This window comes from Musa acuminata, chromosome BXJ2-8, assembly GCF_036884655.1.
Source record: "Musa acuminata AAA Group cultivar baxijiao chromosome BXJ2-8, Cavendish_Baxijiao_AAA, whole genome shotgun sequence".
Classification (NCBI taxonomy): Eukaryota; Viridiplantae; Streptophyta; class Magnoliopsida; order Zingiberales; family Musaceae; genus Musa; species Musa acuminata.
This window is the reverse complement of record NC_088345.1, coordinates 1,939,438-1,955,280: the sequence shown is the minus strand read 5'-3', so window position 1 is coordinate 1,955,280 and position 15,843 is coordinate 1,939,438. Positions and strand designations below refer to the sequence as shown.

Below are 15,843 nucleotides of genomic sequence, written 5' to 3'. Positions count from 1 at the left end.
TCACTTATCCTTTACTAACATATACACACATATATATATATATACAAATAATAATTTAAAATGATTATTGACTTATATATATATATATATATATATATTAGTTTTAGATATGGGTCATATGAAGGTATTGGTCATGTATGTGTGGTTTAATATTTACGTATAGGCATCAACATATATGACACATGTAAGAAATGAAAACTTGGACAGGATTATTATCCAAACAAATCGATCCAACTTGCATCTGAAACTATGCGTCACTCTTATCCGTCACACACACGATCCCAATAAATAAACCCAGTCGTATATTACGATCCAAACACTCGATAAACTTGCTCGAGTGGGCAATCGAACAGAAGTCAGCAGAGTTCTTAATCAACTTTCTGTATCCACCAGTAACCATCAGGCCTTCTTCTACTTAATCTTTAAGTTGAGAACCAGCTTACGTCTTCTTGTTCATAGCCTTATCGCTCACTCTCACCGTCGAGAAACCAAAGATTTGTCAGCATGCGTACTCAGGAGACACGTCCGACAAGGCATTCTAAGAACACTCGGGATGTTGCCATCTCTCTCTGTCATGTATTTTCCCTAAAACAACAAATCCCACGCTCATACTTGTTGACTTTTCATGGATTTTTACTGTCTCACATCGCCACGCATTGTTGTTTTCCTCGCGTGCACACTCTCTCAGCAAACTGCCACAACCATAGCCGGGCCGTGCTCTTGTTTCTACTTTCAGAGAAAGAACAGCGGCGACTATTCCTGCTCGTCACTAGCATTGTTCTCGCCTCGGTCCAGCGCCACCGAACGGGGTGGTGTTTACGGCATGTCAGCTGACGAACGGATGCCGATTCGACTTGCACGGGGAAGTCATCCAAAGCGAGATAAGATTCTACGAACCATGCGATGCAACGATGGGCTTTTGTCGAATAACGCGGTCTTTTCCCGTTGGGCTTATTCATTGGGTGGGTCATCACCAGGGCGATCTCTTCCCAGTTGGACCAACATCCAATCATTCTTCAAATCGATTCAATTTCATACCCCCTTAATTTTCATATATACATATACATATACATATACATATACATACATACATATATATATATATATATATATATATATATATATATATATATATATATATATATATATACATATATATATATATACATATGTATATATATATATACATATGTATATATACATATATACATATACATATGTATATATATATACATATACATATACATATATATATACATATATATATATATATATACATATATATATATATATATACATATATATATATATATATACATATATATATATATAGGAGAGTGCTTTTTGGGTCTTTTAAGAACAACTAAAAATGATGGATGGGTGGGTCATCACCAGGGCGATCTCTTCCCAGTTGGACCAACATCCAATCATTCTTCAAATCGATTCAATTTCATACCCCCTTAATTTTCATATATACATATACATATACATATACATATATATATATATATATATATATATATATATATATATATATATATACATATATACATATGTATATATACATATATACATATATACATATACATATGTATATATATATATATACATATACATATATATATATATACATATACATATACATATATATATATATACATATATATATATATATACATATATATATATATATATATATATATATATATATACATATATATATATATATATATATATATATATATATATATATATATATATATATATATATATATATATATATATATATATATATATATATATATATATATATATATATATATATATATATATATATATATATATATATATATATATATATATATATATATATATATAGGAGAGTGCTTTTTGGGTCTTTTAAGAACAACTAAAAATGATGGATGGGTGGTTCTAGCACGTGCTCCACGTGTGCTAAACAAGATGGCAATGAGATGCTTTCTTGGGAGGAGAGTTCGTCGTCACGCGGAAAAGCTCCGACTTTAGGAGGATGGAATCGTCTTATCGCCACCAAACAAACTGTAAAGGACCGCAAACACATGGAGAATAAACTGTCAGTAGCATTCCATGACAGAAAGATGTTGCCGTCGAAACATTCGATGATGACATGCAGAGTTTGGGAGCTGAAACCAATGACGAGAAATATTCTCTCATGTTCGCATCCCATGATGTCTTTCTCTCATCATCTTGATGATATTACGGAGGGCGGCAATGATCCAAACCTTGTTCTGGCATGGGATCATGCGAATGAAGGGAGAGAGATGAGTGGGCGGACCCCACTGCCTCTTCTCCGAGAGAAGTCGACCCCGTGGAGACCTTCTCGGCGGAGGAAGGGTAGAACGGTGCTAAGCCGTCGAGACCGCCGTTACTCTCCGGAGGTCTGGGCAACGGCGGCAACTCCGCCACGTCACCGCCGTCGAGGTACCGCACCACCTCCCTCATGCCCGGCCTCGCCGCCGCCGAGGGGTGGGAGCACCAAAGTCCCAACTTTATGGCCACCGCCGCTTCCTCGCGTTCGTACTCGCCGTCCAGCCGGGGATCCACCACGTCCGCCCACCGCCCCGCGCTCCACCGCTCCCTCACCCAGTCCAGCAGCACCAGCTCCTCCGGTGACGCCTTGGGCTCGATGGGCCGCCGCCCGCACACCACCTCGAGCACCAGAGCGCCGAAGGCGAACACGTCGGAGCTGGTGGAGGCCCTGCCGGTACGGGTGAGCTCGGGGGCGAGGTAACCCACGGTACCCACCAAGCGGGTGGTGCTCGGGTTGGTGCCGTGGTCGTGGAGCTTGGCCATCCCGAAGTCGCCGAGGCGGCCGTTGAACTCGGCGTCGAGGAGGACGTTGCTGGCCTTCACGTCCCGGTGGATCACCACCTGCTCCCACCCCTCGTGGAGGTAGAGGAGGGCGGAGGCGACGCCACGGAGGATTCTGAAGCGCTGCGGCCACGAAAGGAGCGGTGGCGGCTGGCCGCAGGGATCGTCGCAGAACAGGAGCTTGTCGAGGCTGCCGTTGGGCATGTAGTCGTATACCAAGAGGAGGTCTCCACGGCGGCGGCACCAGCCCTGGAGCTGGACCAGGTTCCGGTGGCGGAGCCGCCCAATGCTGGCGATCTCCGCCACAAATTCGCGGATCCCCTGCCTCGACTCGTGGGAGACCCGCTTCACCGCCACCTCCGCCCGAGAGCCCGGAAGGGTTCCCCTGTATACCTTGCCGAACCCGCCCAAGCCCAGCAGCTCTCTGTCTCGAAACCCGTGGGTGGCGCGCTTCAGCTCCTCGTAGGAGAAGCGATGGGGGCCGCAGCTGAACTCCCACTGCTCGATTACGTCGGCATTCTTGATCTTACAGAAGATGAAGGCGGCGGCGGCGATTGCGGTGATGAGCAGAACAAAGGCCGTGATAGAGGCGGCGATCGCCAAGGTGATATTTTTCTTCTTCGGCAGAGGAAGCGACGGCAGGGAGGAGAGATCCAGGGACCGAGAGACGCATTTCATCTTAAAGCTCCAGCCAAAGAGGTAATGGGAGCTCGCGAGCAGTCCAGTGGACGCGGAGAAGCCCACGAACATGTCGTCCAGGAGGACTGGGGACAAATCCACCCGAAACGACAGCAACGGCGTACTCGGCTTCGAGGAGAAAGGCGAAATGGTGACGTTGAGAACCTTCTCGCCTCCGTCGTAGTCGATCCAAGCCTGGATCGTGAACCCGCCCTTGAGATTGAGGTCCTTCTTGGCGCCGTCGCCGCCATAGTAGGCGGCGGAGGCGGACGAGTTGGAGACCAAGCCGTATATGTCGACACCGACGTGGTTGTCGTTGATATCGCCGAACTCGAAGTCCTGGACGGTGTCGAACTCCACGGCGAAGACGTGGTTGGTGGGGTTGCCGACGTCGGAGGCGTTCACGAGGCCGAGGTACTGGCTGGGCAGGGCCCCCGGCAGCTCCTTGGTGGGCGCAATGGTGAAGGCGAGACCGTGGCCGCCGAGCTTGGGGTACTCGGGAACGATGGCAAACGCGAAGGCGGTGGAGAAGGAGAAGGCGGCGCCGCTGGTGGCGTTCCGGAACCGGAGGGCCGCAGGGTAGAAGGCGTGGCCAATCAGCCGGCTCGTCTCGTTGGTCAGCCGCAGGATCCCGCTGTCGTCGACCTCCGCAACCCCATTCAAGCTGATGTTGCTTCCACCGCCATTTGCGCCGCCGGAGAAGCCTATGTAGGTGAACTCGTCTTGCTGGGCGGCGGAAGAGAGCGAGAGAGAGAAGAGGATGGTGAAAAGTATCGAACGTTTAGACATCGGAAGAACGAACGAGAGATCGAGTGCCGACCTCCACAGCTCCGTCGCGGCGCTTTTGTAGCGGCGGCGTTCTCTGGATCCGGAAACTTATCAACCGTTGGATCATCACAGGGCATAAAACAACGGCCGTGATCACAGGAAAACGAGGTTTACTACTTGCCTCACTTTCCATGGAGATAAGTCCGTAACAAAGTCAAAGTCAGAGCGACCGACAACGCCCGCCCAAGAACATCGAACCACACCAAAGAAGGAAACAAAAGACCTCTGGCGAAAGTCAATCATCCAAATATGGCTTGACTACACAGTGCGACCTTGTTAGGCCACACCATGTCGCCATGAATCCTCCCCATTCCAAACACTCGAGTCAACATCACATCCTCACAGTGCCGATAATAGTATTTGATAGGAACCGAACCCAAGCTTTCTCTTCTCAAGATTCCACCGACTTGTCCACAGATCCTTGGATCGCTACAATCTGTTCTTAAGCGAAGCGAACAAGAAGAAGAAGGTAAGCCAAGGTCAATATCCTGCATCCCATTTCATTCGGTAGCAATGGAAAAGAGGAAGCCTTGTCGCACACATAAGTCAGAAGTCTTGTTCAGATCATTCTGTCAAACAAAAAGCTTTTGGTATTACAAGAGGAAATTTCCCTAGAAATGACCCATGTCTGTCTCCCAAGAACAGTGGGGGATGGATGCATCTGTCTGCAATGCTGGCATGTTTCAGTTTCTCCATTAAAGGAAGAGAGAACAGTTAGCAAACATGTTTGGCAGTGATGTGAGGTCGACAAAGTGTGAACTTAGGTTTTTTCTGCAGCAAAAATTGGTGGATGTCATGCAGTTCGAACACACGACTGAGGGCAGCTGAGCTTGAGTTCTTCAATCAAACCTTGTCAAGAGACCAAGAACAGTTGATGGGTTTTGCATTTTGCTTAGAATCTACCAGCCGAAAGTAACCACATCAGATGAATAGGTTATTCGTTTTGGAATCAAGTCAAGAAAAGGGATGATGAACTGATGTAATGACTGGCATTGACAGACTGCTTTGATGAGTGAGTTTGTACAGATAAGAAACAAAAGAACATTTCTTTTCATGATATTTCTTTCGGTAAAGATTCAGTCTTTTCTCGTGAAACATAAACAATAACGAAACTCATCATTGTTTATCTGTCTTTCTATATATAGAATTTAAGATTTCAGAATACTTGTGATAGGACATATTTTGGTATTGTGCATGTGGATCCGGATAAACAGATATGACAATGCAGGCGTGGAACTTCAAGTATGATGTGGTGCATAATACATACGTGGCGGGCAATCGCTTGCCGTGCCCTCTGTACGAACGACATCACTACGGTACATCCATCCCCGAAAGCTTTGGGTGGTGCCGCGCGGCGCCGATCCGTGCTGGTCGGTCGACGCTTATACAGAAGTTAAAGTCAGTCACTCGAGGAGCCGGTCGTAGTTAATTGACCTTGTATGATCAATTCATCCTCGCATGTATAAAAGCTAACTTTCCTTAATCAGGAAGGAGGTGACTTCGAACACTCAACTCTATCTCATTTTACCAAAAGCTAACTTAAGCTTCGGAGGGGTTGAGTCGGAAAATCCCCCTCCCGACCTCAACCTATGTGCAGGAGTCTAACGGTGGAGAAGTAGGCCACTCGCCAAGAAAGAAGACTGCGCTCGAGGGACGAAGCTCGAACCCGACTCGACGCTCGTCCTCACCACCCGAGCATCCACTCGAGCAACCTTGTACATCCGGGACTGGACCAAATCGTGCTGACACCTTAGCTACGGTGTAAAGGTTCACTTACAACTTGCAATGAACATTGTGTATTTGTTACTTCATAAAACTGCTTAAAGCTTCTTTTGTCGATAGATTAATTGCATCACATAACATCTAAATTTCTTATAAGAATAAGATGCAAAGAGAAACTATGATAAAATAGATTGCAACTCTCTGCATCGGAAGTTCGCACTCTTAATCGTCAACCAATAGACCCCAACTATGTTCATGAAACTTCTCAGGTATCAACCGATTCATTTATCTTTTGGATATACTTCAGCTTCCAGTCGATCACGAAGAAACAACATGAAATACTAATGATTATGAGCTATCAAAATGCGAAAGAAAACTGTTCAGAGAATCCTCTCCGTGAAAGAAGCACCCTGCTGAGTCTTGTCCTCAGAACGTAAGTAGTTCACCGATCGACCCAGCCGGAGCTCCAGATCTATGTCTGCCTCGACCACGCCGTGCCTCATCTGATGCATCTCCACCACCTCGCCACTTCTCGATCCGTGACCATTTGCTCGAGATGACAAAGTCGACCGGCGAGCGGAATCCACGAGACTACCGAATCTGTAGCAGCTGTCGCCTTCTGCACCTGGGAGGCTCCATCGCCATGTGGAGATGCACGCGCTTTCATGGCTCGGAGGGGACGTGTAGCCACCGACGATCGGAAGAGACGAGGGCACGGCGTTCCTGGAAGGGAATGGATTACCGCAGCGAGAGGGATGCTTGAGCTTGGCCTTGTCCTTCCTGTGCATGTTCATGTGGCCTCCTAAAGCTTGGGCGTTAGAGAACCCTCTCTTACAGAAGCTACAATCAAAAGAGCGTGCGCCGGTAGCCCGATCGCCGTTCTCTTCAAGCTTGGTCGCTTCCATCGCCCGCTAGGGTTGCATGAACGGAACGGCAGGGCGAAGGAAAGGAGAACCAAACCTCAAAGCCAACCAAACCTTACTCATATAAAGTCTTCATCTAAAATCTATATATGTAGAGACTTTACACCTCCTTCCTTGTGTCAAAACACTGCCGAGTCAACACGAAGTTACGCAAGAAGAAGGAAGCATTCCTCTAGAAGCCCTTTCTCTACAAAATATTGTTGCATGACATTAAGCTCCATCGACCGAGAGTGATGTTTCCTCACCACCTAAACCCTTTCTCGAACTGAAACGGAACAGGAAAATAAGATGGAGCAATGCGAGAAGCCACTTGCTCTTCTTCTTCTTCCTCCTCGAGGCTACTACTGCTCTGCATGGAGTTAGCCTTCCGCTGCACAGCTTCAACAGTCGAACCCGACACCGAAGCCAATTGCAGAGTCCAGATACTCGTCTTCCATCTGGTCCTAATCGATGGGCAGCGGATACGCGTATTATAATCTTGAGACCGGGTCAGAGTGCCGGCCTTTGCTCATTATATTTTTCGCTCGACAATAAAGAAAATGGAGTGCCGGCCTTTGATCCTTATAATAAAAAAAAAAAGGCTTAAAATAAGAAGAAAAATAAAAAGAAAAAGCGTGCCGGCCTTTACAGTGTTCATCAGGATTATTAATCTAGGAAACTGATTCATCTCGGTCCATTGGATATATGCAGGCCCATGTAACGTATATCTATCTATCTATACATATTATTGTCATTGTCAGTTTCGGCTACCAACCAAAGGATGGAAAGTCGAACATAGTTTGGTCGATCTATGGCATTGTTGTGCTATGATGCCAACTTCAAACCAGGGAAGGGGATGGAAGCCAAGCACAAGAAAAAGGGTTTGGCGTGTGAATGCAAAAGAGAGTGACCAGCTTGATGACCTCTTGCGTTCCCAAGAGACTTGCGCTAAAAACGCTCGCATATCACATGGTATGCATGCCATGCACATGTTTTACGCACCGTCATGCAGTTTGTTCTTTCCGGCGAATTATTTGCGGATATGATGAGAAGAGTAGCGACACGAGCGTCATGAAATGCGTGCACAATTATTTCACTTGATAATGATAATAATTATAATGCGGCAGTTATTTCTACGGACAAGAGAGGCGTTAGGCGTCTCCATCAGAGGGGGACAGTCTGTGTTGGCTGGATCGCTTGGATCTGTCTCACTCCATTTGAAGCCACAATAATGGAGCAATGACATGCACGCAGCATAATTGCGTGATATTATACGTCTTGCATTTAAGCTGTTTCTTTAATGAATGTAATGTTTTAGTATTTGGCGCACGCACTACGGTGACGTGTATCGAAATACGATCTGGCTGGTATCCTATGATTACACGTGGATAAATTGCGAGGATGATGAGATCCAATGAAGCCCTGCGAAGTGGCAAAAATGTGAGATTCGGTGAAGATCGAGTCGGATCTGAAGGCCGCCAGCTAAGTCGATCTTGGGAATCAGCTATTTCAGATCTCGTGGATCTAACGATTTGATCACATTGCTTCATCTACATGTCAGGTAAGATGGGAGTCGACCTTTGGAAAGAATGACGGCTTTACGAGCCGCGGTGTGTTGGATCCCGAGCCACGGTTGACCGTATATTTTACATCGAAATTCGTGTTTGAATAGGCAGTATATCATGATTTGGTTCTTTTACGACGGTCAAAATCTGCGTGTTGGAACGAATATTTCCAACGTCAGCTCTCTTCTGCACATTAATTACGTGCGGCCAAATGACAGGCTAGCTTGAGGCAATCATATGCACTGCAGGTTTTCCTGTTAATTCATTTTGTACGGTGAATTCTGTGTTTTTTTAGTTCCATATATCTATCAAATTTACTGGTAGTATGATATGAAAATTAGGTCGATGTCAATTAGGGTTCTTATTGCTCATCTACCCAACCCATCAGGAGAAGACAGAGATAGGTGGGCGTACTCTTTATTACATGGGGTTCAAACACATGCAACACTTCACCTAAATAGTTGTCGTATTTATACGGAGAAGAAAAGGCTTAAAATGAAGGGATTTTTAATTTCTTTTTAGAAAAGGAATTAAGCGTGGATTTACGATCCGGCGGGGGCTATAAAAGGGGGGCAAAGGTGGTGAGCTTGCGGGAAGTCCATCGTCTTGCTTCTTTTCGTCGCGAGCAGGGAAGGAGAGAGGGATCGGCTCTTCGTCGCCTTGATTCGCGTCCTCCTGCCGGGATCCCGACCCAAGATCTCTATTTTGGTGAGATTCCGATTCCTCCTCCGTCCGGGTCTCGTTTGGTTTCCCCCCTTTTTGTTCGCAGCTAGTTATTCGCTCGGATCCCGCGGGTTCTCGATCTCTCGGTCGATGTGAGTCGGGAATCGAGACGCGCGGGAGCAGTAGGTTCGTCATCGCGTTTCTTTTCGAGGTGACGACGGGCTTATGATGTGATCTTCGTGCTCGTGCAGCTCGATTAGGGTCTTTTTCACGCTTGGTAGGGTGCTTATAGTGTTGAATTTGATGGTTTTGACTAATAACGTTCATTTTTGGGGGGAGATCAGATTCTCTGCCTTTTTCCCCTACGGTTTTTGGTCTTACTGATTTCATTTCCTTTTCTGACGAGGTACTAGGAAAGTTGTTCTTGTCGATTTGAAAGTCTTAGAGGCTTGATCTCATTGAATAATCTAGTTCTCTGATCAATTTTCCCCAGTATCTGCGAGATTCTTGGTCCAATCGCTCTCTTCTTTCTCTTGTAATCAGTAGGGAATTAAGTGCTGTTCATAAATAGAGAAAAAAAAGTTTGTGGAAAAGGAAATTACGTGTGCTTTACCTGGAATCCGTAGTTCTGAGCCAGCTAGAGCATAGCAACGATTAGATCCTCAAGCTCACCACTTTTTACGCCTCGAATGCCACCCGCATAACCTTCCGAGTTCTTTCCACATCTTTAATTCTTTTCGCTTTTTTCCATATCCTCGTGCATCATCTTTAGCATTTGAGGGTTTTTCTGCCATGTATTATCGACACCAGTCTGCAGTTTTAAGCTTATGAGTTCTTCATGCAAAACTGGTCATTCTTATTGTACAAATGTTGTAATAGAGTTGCATATAGGTAGGGATTCTTTTATTTGGCTTACTCTATGATCTTGATATCTTATCAACAGGGGAAAAAAAGGAAGGTATACACCATGAAGGCGCTCATTCTTGTTGGAGGATTTGGCACCCGCCTCCGACCTTTGACACTCAGTTTCCCAAAGCCACTCGTTGATTTCGCTAACAAACCGATGATCCTTCATCAGGTAAGTGCTCTCTGGATTTCTGCAATATTTACTACTTCAAAGAAATGAGGAAATATGAATATCATGTTTGAGTGGCTTGTTTTGATGATTGTTGGCTTCAGCACTTGATTAACTTTTGCACTCTGTTCTATGTTTGAAGATAAGTAAAGTGGTTACTTTGAAGAAGATAAGGGAAACTTTTGCACAAGATGACTACACCGGGAAACTTGTCTACTAAACTGATGCACTTTTGGCCCATTGCAACTATTTTACATTTGATTCTATTTTTTTGTTCATTTTAATAATTGCATTGTCCTTTTAAGATTGAGATTACATGAGATTTCATTTAAAAAAAAAGACATATACTTTGCAACCATTATAGTTGAAAAGAATCGAGTAAAATTGTTTATGTCTACCAATTATTGTAAATCCAGTAATACTCTTGTAGAGTGCTGCCTCTTTGCCAGAAATCCTTCTTGGAACTTTTTTGGGTTTTCTCTGTGTCAGGTTTAGTCTCAATATGCTGGTGGTAGGTCTCTTGTGCATGAGATTTTAATCAAGTTTATTTGTTTAACCTATAGTTTACTTTTTTGGCCAGATTGAAGCTCTGAAAGATGTTGGAGTGACTGAAGTTGTTTTGGCCATCAATTATCGACCAGAGGTACAATAAACAAAGATGTTCATACTTTAATGTTTTGACCATTTTTATTTCTGCTGCACATATTATTTATCTTGGTCACCTCTTTTTTCAGGTAATGCTTAATTTTCTGAAAGACTTTGAGGATAAGCTTGGCATCAAAATCACCTGCTCCCAAGAGACTGAGCCACTAGGAACAGCTGGTCCCCTGGCTTTGGCCAGAGACAGGCTCATGGATGGTTCCGGGGAGCCATTCTTTGTCCTTAACAGTGATGTCATAAGTGAATACCCATTTGCTGAACTGATACAGTTCCACAAATCCCATGGTGGGGAGGCGACAATAATGGTGACCAAGGTACAAAACTCTAGCTTTGCTCATCGATAGGTTAATAGAGTTTTTTACCTCGTACCTGGAACCCATCCTTTTTCTATTCGATAGGTCGATGAGCCATCCAAATATGGTGTCGTCGTCATGGATGAGAGTGGAAAGGTTGATAGATTTGTGGAGAAGCCGAAAGTGTTTGTAGGCAACAAGATCAATGCTGGGATTTACTTGTTGAATCCATCGGTCTTGGACCGTATCGAGCTGAGGCCAACTTCGATCGAGAAGGAAGTTTTCCCAAAGATTGCAGCAGACCAGAAACTCCATGCCATGGTCCTACCGGGTTTCTGGATGGACATTGGACAGCCGAAGGACTACATCACAGGCCTACGGCTCTATTTAGAGTCTCTGCGGAAGAAGGCCTCATCTAAACTAGCCACTGGCTCACACATCGTGGGGAATGTCTTGGTTCATGAGAATGCTGTGATAGGGGAGGGATGCCTCATCGGACCAGATGTTGCCATCGGTCCTGGATGTGTGATCGAGTCTGGAGTTAGGCTGTCAAGGTGCACAGTGATGCGAGGTGTCCGCATCAAGAAGCATGCGTGCATCTCCAGCAGCATCATCGGGTGGCACTCGACGGTGGGGCAGTGGGCACGGATTGAGAACATGACGATCCTGGGGGAGGACGTGCATGTTTCCGACGAAATATACAGCAACGGAGGTGTTGTTCTCCCGCATAAAGAGATCAAATCGAGCATCTTGAAGCCTGAGATAGTCATGTGAGCAGGCGAGACCTGCACGCCAGTGCTCTCGCAGCTATAGTTGTCAGTTTGTGTCGGTTGTATGTGAGAAATGTCAGCCTGCGATTCTTTTCGTTGTTGTGCCTGCAGATACAAGTTTGTCGGGGGTGCAAAGCAGGGACTAATGTTATTTTCTTTCCGGACAAACTTGTCAGATGTGTATTTGTCTTTTCACCTCTGCTTACCCGTGTAATAAAACATGCAAGGGATGATGAAATAAAGTGAATTTTCTCTTGCGGCATCAACTCTTTTACAGTATATTAAGCTATGGTTGTTTGTTCTTTGGTAGATCTTGAACCACAATCTTTTAAGTTACTGTAAGCACACCTATGGTTAGCAAAATCGCAACCACCACGGCTCATTTTCCGCCACAAATCAAGGATAGGTAGCAGTGACATGGTCAACAACATTTCCTGAATCCAGTCATCCCTATAGCTGACTCAACTGCAAGTTTCCTACACATGGCTGCCGTATGTTTCTGCTAAGAGCTTGAAGATTTGAATTAATATGCATTGTTTGTTGAATTAGGTTAAGTTGCTCTCTTGTAGCTTTCTACATGGGAATTGGATTCGGATGATTCTCTAGTTATTTCCTATGATCACTTGAGGAAGACCAATGAAACATGATTTAGCAAACGGGTTTACTACCCAAGAAAGTTTCATCAAAAGCAGCGAACTACCATGGCAGGGTTGTTTATCCATCCTATTCCTTTTGGGCTAAAATTGCCAAACTATTGTGTTCTAACTTAGTTTTGTTGTTGATGCAGATAAATAAATCAGTTATATAGTCAGCAAAGAAAACGAGAGTCAGTTAGTTACTTTGACCTATTCCTTTGGGGACGTCAGTTTATCCCTGGTTTTCCGGGGATCTATGAAGTACTATGTTAATGTTAAACGTAGATCGGAAGCTTTGTTCTATGACCACCACAATAAAAAAGAACTCCACAAGGATTTTAGATAAAGATTTTGTCAAGATTATTAGGAAGGGAAAGAGACAAAATCAAATTGATTTCTTCTACCACTAAAACCCTCAACCCATAATTCCTCCGTAACTAAGCATACAAAACTCTTAAAGAATACATGTCAAACAACCTACAGATATGGTAAATGTTTTCTACATATATTAATGCATACCAAAAGAAAAAAAAACATCAAGCATCTTCATAGTAGATTAGAGAGAGAAAAGATGATGAAATGCTAAAGAAACACGGAAGAGTTTTTGGCTACTCTACTTCCGGCAGTATCTCATTCTAAATAATATGCACAGAAGAGAATAGAACATCAAACTTTTGAAGAACTTACTCCTTATCGACCTCTGTGGTTGTAACACACTATAGTTGCGCCATATTGCACCAAGTTCCTCACATCATGTGTTAAGCCATGCCTTCAGGTTAGGCATTTGGAAGGTTGCGTTAAGTGTAGTTGCTACACAAAACAATCAGTCACCATAGGATGCCATCAAAATGACTATGCCTCATAGTACATAGTGTAAATAAAGTAGTACCAAGCAGTCCGTCGACGAGTGCCCAAAGCACAGCAACCAGATTGGAGGTGGTCAACCAGAGGATGCAACTAGCTGTAATGAGAATTAAGTCAATGAGTTTTTATAATGTTATCTATCAATAAAGGGTTTGTCGATCCTATATTACTAAGTTAACGGAGTTAGAAGCTGAGACTTTTAAGATTTACCAGCTGAGAAAATCAAGACAAACATCCATCAAGGCTGTCCACAAATACGGATTGCTCTTATTGTAGACGGTCGCCCACGAAGAACAGGTCTATGTATATATGTTCCATTAGCTAGTTGACACCCACAATACAGATAAATAGTGTCAAAGCCAGACTGAGAGCTCCCGCTATTGGTGGCCTCAACTTTGCAGCTAATGAGGAGAAAAGCGTTTGACAGTCCTTTTCATTTTCTCATCAAAAGTAACTGCAAAGCTGTGTAAATCACACATCAGAATCTGTAACATGGCAGAATACTTTAGATCACTATAATTAAATACATTAAATCTGTAAATAATACTAAAGAAATGATGGCTACATCCAAGAATGACACATTTTTCATGAAAATGCAACAACATTTGACCATTTCATTAAACTACTAACACAAACTCCCTTCTAAATCAATCATTTTTGCTGTCACCATTTTGTCTCAGTAGTTAGATCTAATATCTAAGATTTTGATTCCTATTTAACTTTCTAAAGTTTGCACCAATTTTGCAACCTGAGATAGACGCACTGTGCATGGATGTGAAGTAGAAGCAATACACATGCCATGTTCAACAATATCTTCTGCATGTTCTGCGTCTTTATCGGTCTTGGGCTCCTGCTTGTCATAAACCTATTGCTCTAAATAGCTAGATGCATGAGATGCTATCATCCGCTCTACGCCTACAACTAACTCTAAATCAGCATATGAGCCACCTTTTTCTTTTCCTTTTCTTAAGGAATGTGTTTGTGTGGGGATGTATGAGAAAATATAATGTCAAAAACCTACGGTCTCTTAGCAGTTAAAACATCATCAGAGACTTGCCAAACATTCAGGAATGGGATAGCACAAGGATCTAAAGAAAACCCACTGCTGCATTAAAGTTGAAAGGATAAAAGTGTTCCTGCACCAAGATAAACCAAAATCAGGAATATAGCAGAAACTATAGTCTTAGTTGTTTTCTTACGGAGGATGAATGTGATCAGAATGAAATAATTTGTCCTGTAGCTGCAGAAAACTCTCATGGAAGAGAGAATTCAGTATGGTATCCTTCAAAATTGACAAGAGACTCCAGGAATCCAAAATATCATAAATCAGATAAGTCGAAACCATAAATTAATTCTGAAATATAAGGCCACCAAAAGCCTATACCGACTATAGTCTTAGTTGTTTTCTTACGGAGGATGAATGTGATCAGAATGAAATAATTTGTCCTGTAGCTGCAGAAAACTCGCATGGAAGAGAGAATTCAGTAGGGTATCCATCAAAGTTGACAAGAGACTCCAGGCATTGAAAATATTATGAATCAGATGCGTCGAAACCATAAATTAATTCTGAAATATAAGGCCACCAAAAGCCTATACCGACATGAAATGCTAAATCCTACCAAAGAAATGGTTCTTTTTGCAAATACCACATACATCAAAGTGATGTAACCAATACTTCCACAAAGATCCACTGGGAAAAACCATCTTTTACGAGATAACTCTGGGAATTTACTTCATTAACACATGAATTGTCGCTGCATTATATCCAGGAACTTATGAACGACAAAATCTTCACAGGAATTCACCACAAAATAGCAGAAATAATAATAATAAAAGAAAATTAAGTCGGGTCCAGTTATCTTACTAGTAGAGATTGCACTTGATTGGGCTGCTCCATTTGGCGTAAGATCTGGGGAAGGTGAATCGGGAGAAGAATTCCGAATGGGGCGCGGGGAAGAGTACGGGTCCACTTCCCTGAGGGCGTCGATCGGGTCCTCCACCTTCACGTCGCCCCCAATCCATGCCGGTCTCCTCTGATCCCACTAGTCGAAGCCCTAGAAACCGGGCCGGAACCTGAAATCAATTAGTCGAAGGCGACGAGGGGAAGAATCGGGGAAATAAAGAAGGAAATGAGAGGCGGAAGAGAAAGGACAGGGGTTGTTTTTGTTGCGGAACGGGATTTTTTCTTTTGTTGTTGCCGCTGTGGAAGGAAGTGTTTCTGTTTTACTTTTATGAGAAGATGGATGGAATGGATCACGCAATTACTTAATAACCCCTGGCCTTGTCAGATATTTGCTTGTTCGTCCTCGTTCTGTTATCCATTTTATCTTATTTAATT

At 43.7% G+C, this 15,843-nt stretch overlaps 3 protein-coding genes and 1 long non-coding RNA gene across 4 annotated transcripts; 1 reads left to right on the top strand and 3 right to left on the bottom strand.

Moving 5' to 3' along the window:
• Window positions 1-1,931: 1,931 nt before the first annotated feature.
• LOC135619332 (L-type lectin-domain containing receptor kinase S.4-like) lies at window positions 1,932-4,611 on the bottom strand. Its single transcript, XM_065121248.1, has one exon. It carries the CDS (start codon window positions 4,315-4,317, stop codon window positions 2,236-2,238), a length of 2,082 nt encoding a protein of 693 aa, XP_064977320.1. The 5' UTR covers window positions 4,318-4,611; the 3' UTR covers window positions 1,932-2,235.
• Window positions 4,612-6,458: 1,847 nt separating this feature from the next.
• On the bottom strand, window positions 6,459-6,983 carry LOC135619392 (transcriptional regulator SUPERMAN-like). The gene has a single exon (XM_065121354.1). The coding sequence runs from the start codon at window positions 6,981-6,983 to the stop codon at window positions 6,459-6,461; it is 525 nt and encodes a 174-aa protein (XP_064977426.1).
• A 2,116-nt stretch (window positions 6,984-9,099) lies between these two features.
• Window positions 9,100-12,268, top strand: LOC103994024 (probable mannose-1-phosphate guanylyltransferase 3). The gene is made up of 5 exons (XM_009414285.3): window positions 9,100-9,253; window positions 10,152-10,286; window positions 10,864-10,926; window positions 11,018-11,257; window positions 11,342-12,268. Exons 2-5 carry the CDS (start codon window positions 10,176-10,178, stop codon window positions 12,008-12,010), a joined length of 1,083 nt encoding a protein of 360 aa, XP_009412560.1. The 5' UTR covers window positions 9,100-9,253; window positions 10,152-10,175; the 3' UTR covers window positions 12,011-12,268.
• A 799-nt stretch (window positions 12,269-13,067) lies between these two features.
• On the bottom strand, window positions 13,068-15,712 carry LOC135618588 (uncharacterized). Its single transcript, XR_010489055.1, has 4 exons — window positions 15,370-15,712; window positions 13,716-13,967; window positions 13,531-13,602; window positions 13,068-13,451 (listed from the first exon to the last, which is right to left on the bottom strand). It is a non-coding gene; the product is annotated as an uncharacterized LOC135618588 (long non-coding RNA).
• Window positions 15,713-15,843: the final 131 nt, after the last annotated feature.

Bases quoted from the DNA above. Each gene is read 5' to 3' on its own strand.
- LOC135619392 (XM_065121354.1), bottom strand. From the start codon at position 6,983: ATGGAAGCGACCAAGCTTGAAGAGAACGGCGATCGGGCTACCGGCGCA.
- LOC103994024 (XM_009414285.3), top strand. From the start codon at position 10,176: ATGAAGGCGCTCATTCTTGTTGGAGGATTTGGCACCCGCCTCCGACCT. The intron at 10,287-10,863 runs GTAAGTGCTCTC...TTTTTTGGCCAG, and splicing joins AACCGATGATCCTTCATCAG to ATTGAAGCTCTGAAAGATGT. The intron at 10,927-11,017 runs GTACAATAAACA...CTCTTTTTTCAG, and splicing joins CCATCAATTATCGACCAGAG to GTAATGCTTAATTTTCTGAA.
- LOC135619332 (XM_065121248.1), bottom strand. From the start codon at position 4,317: ATGTCTAAACGTTCGATACTTTTCACCATCCTCTTCTCTCTCTCGCTC.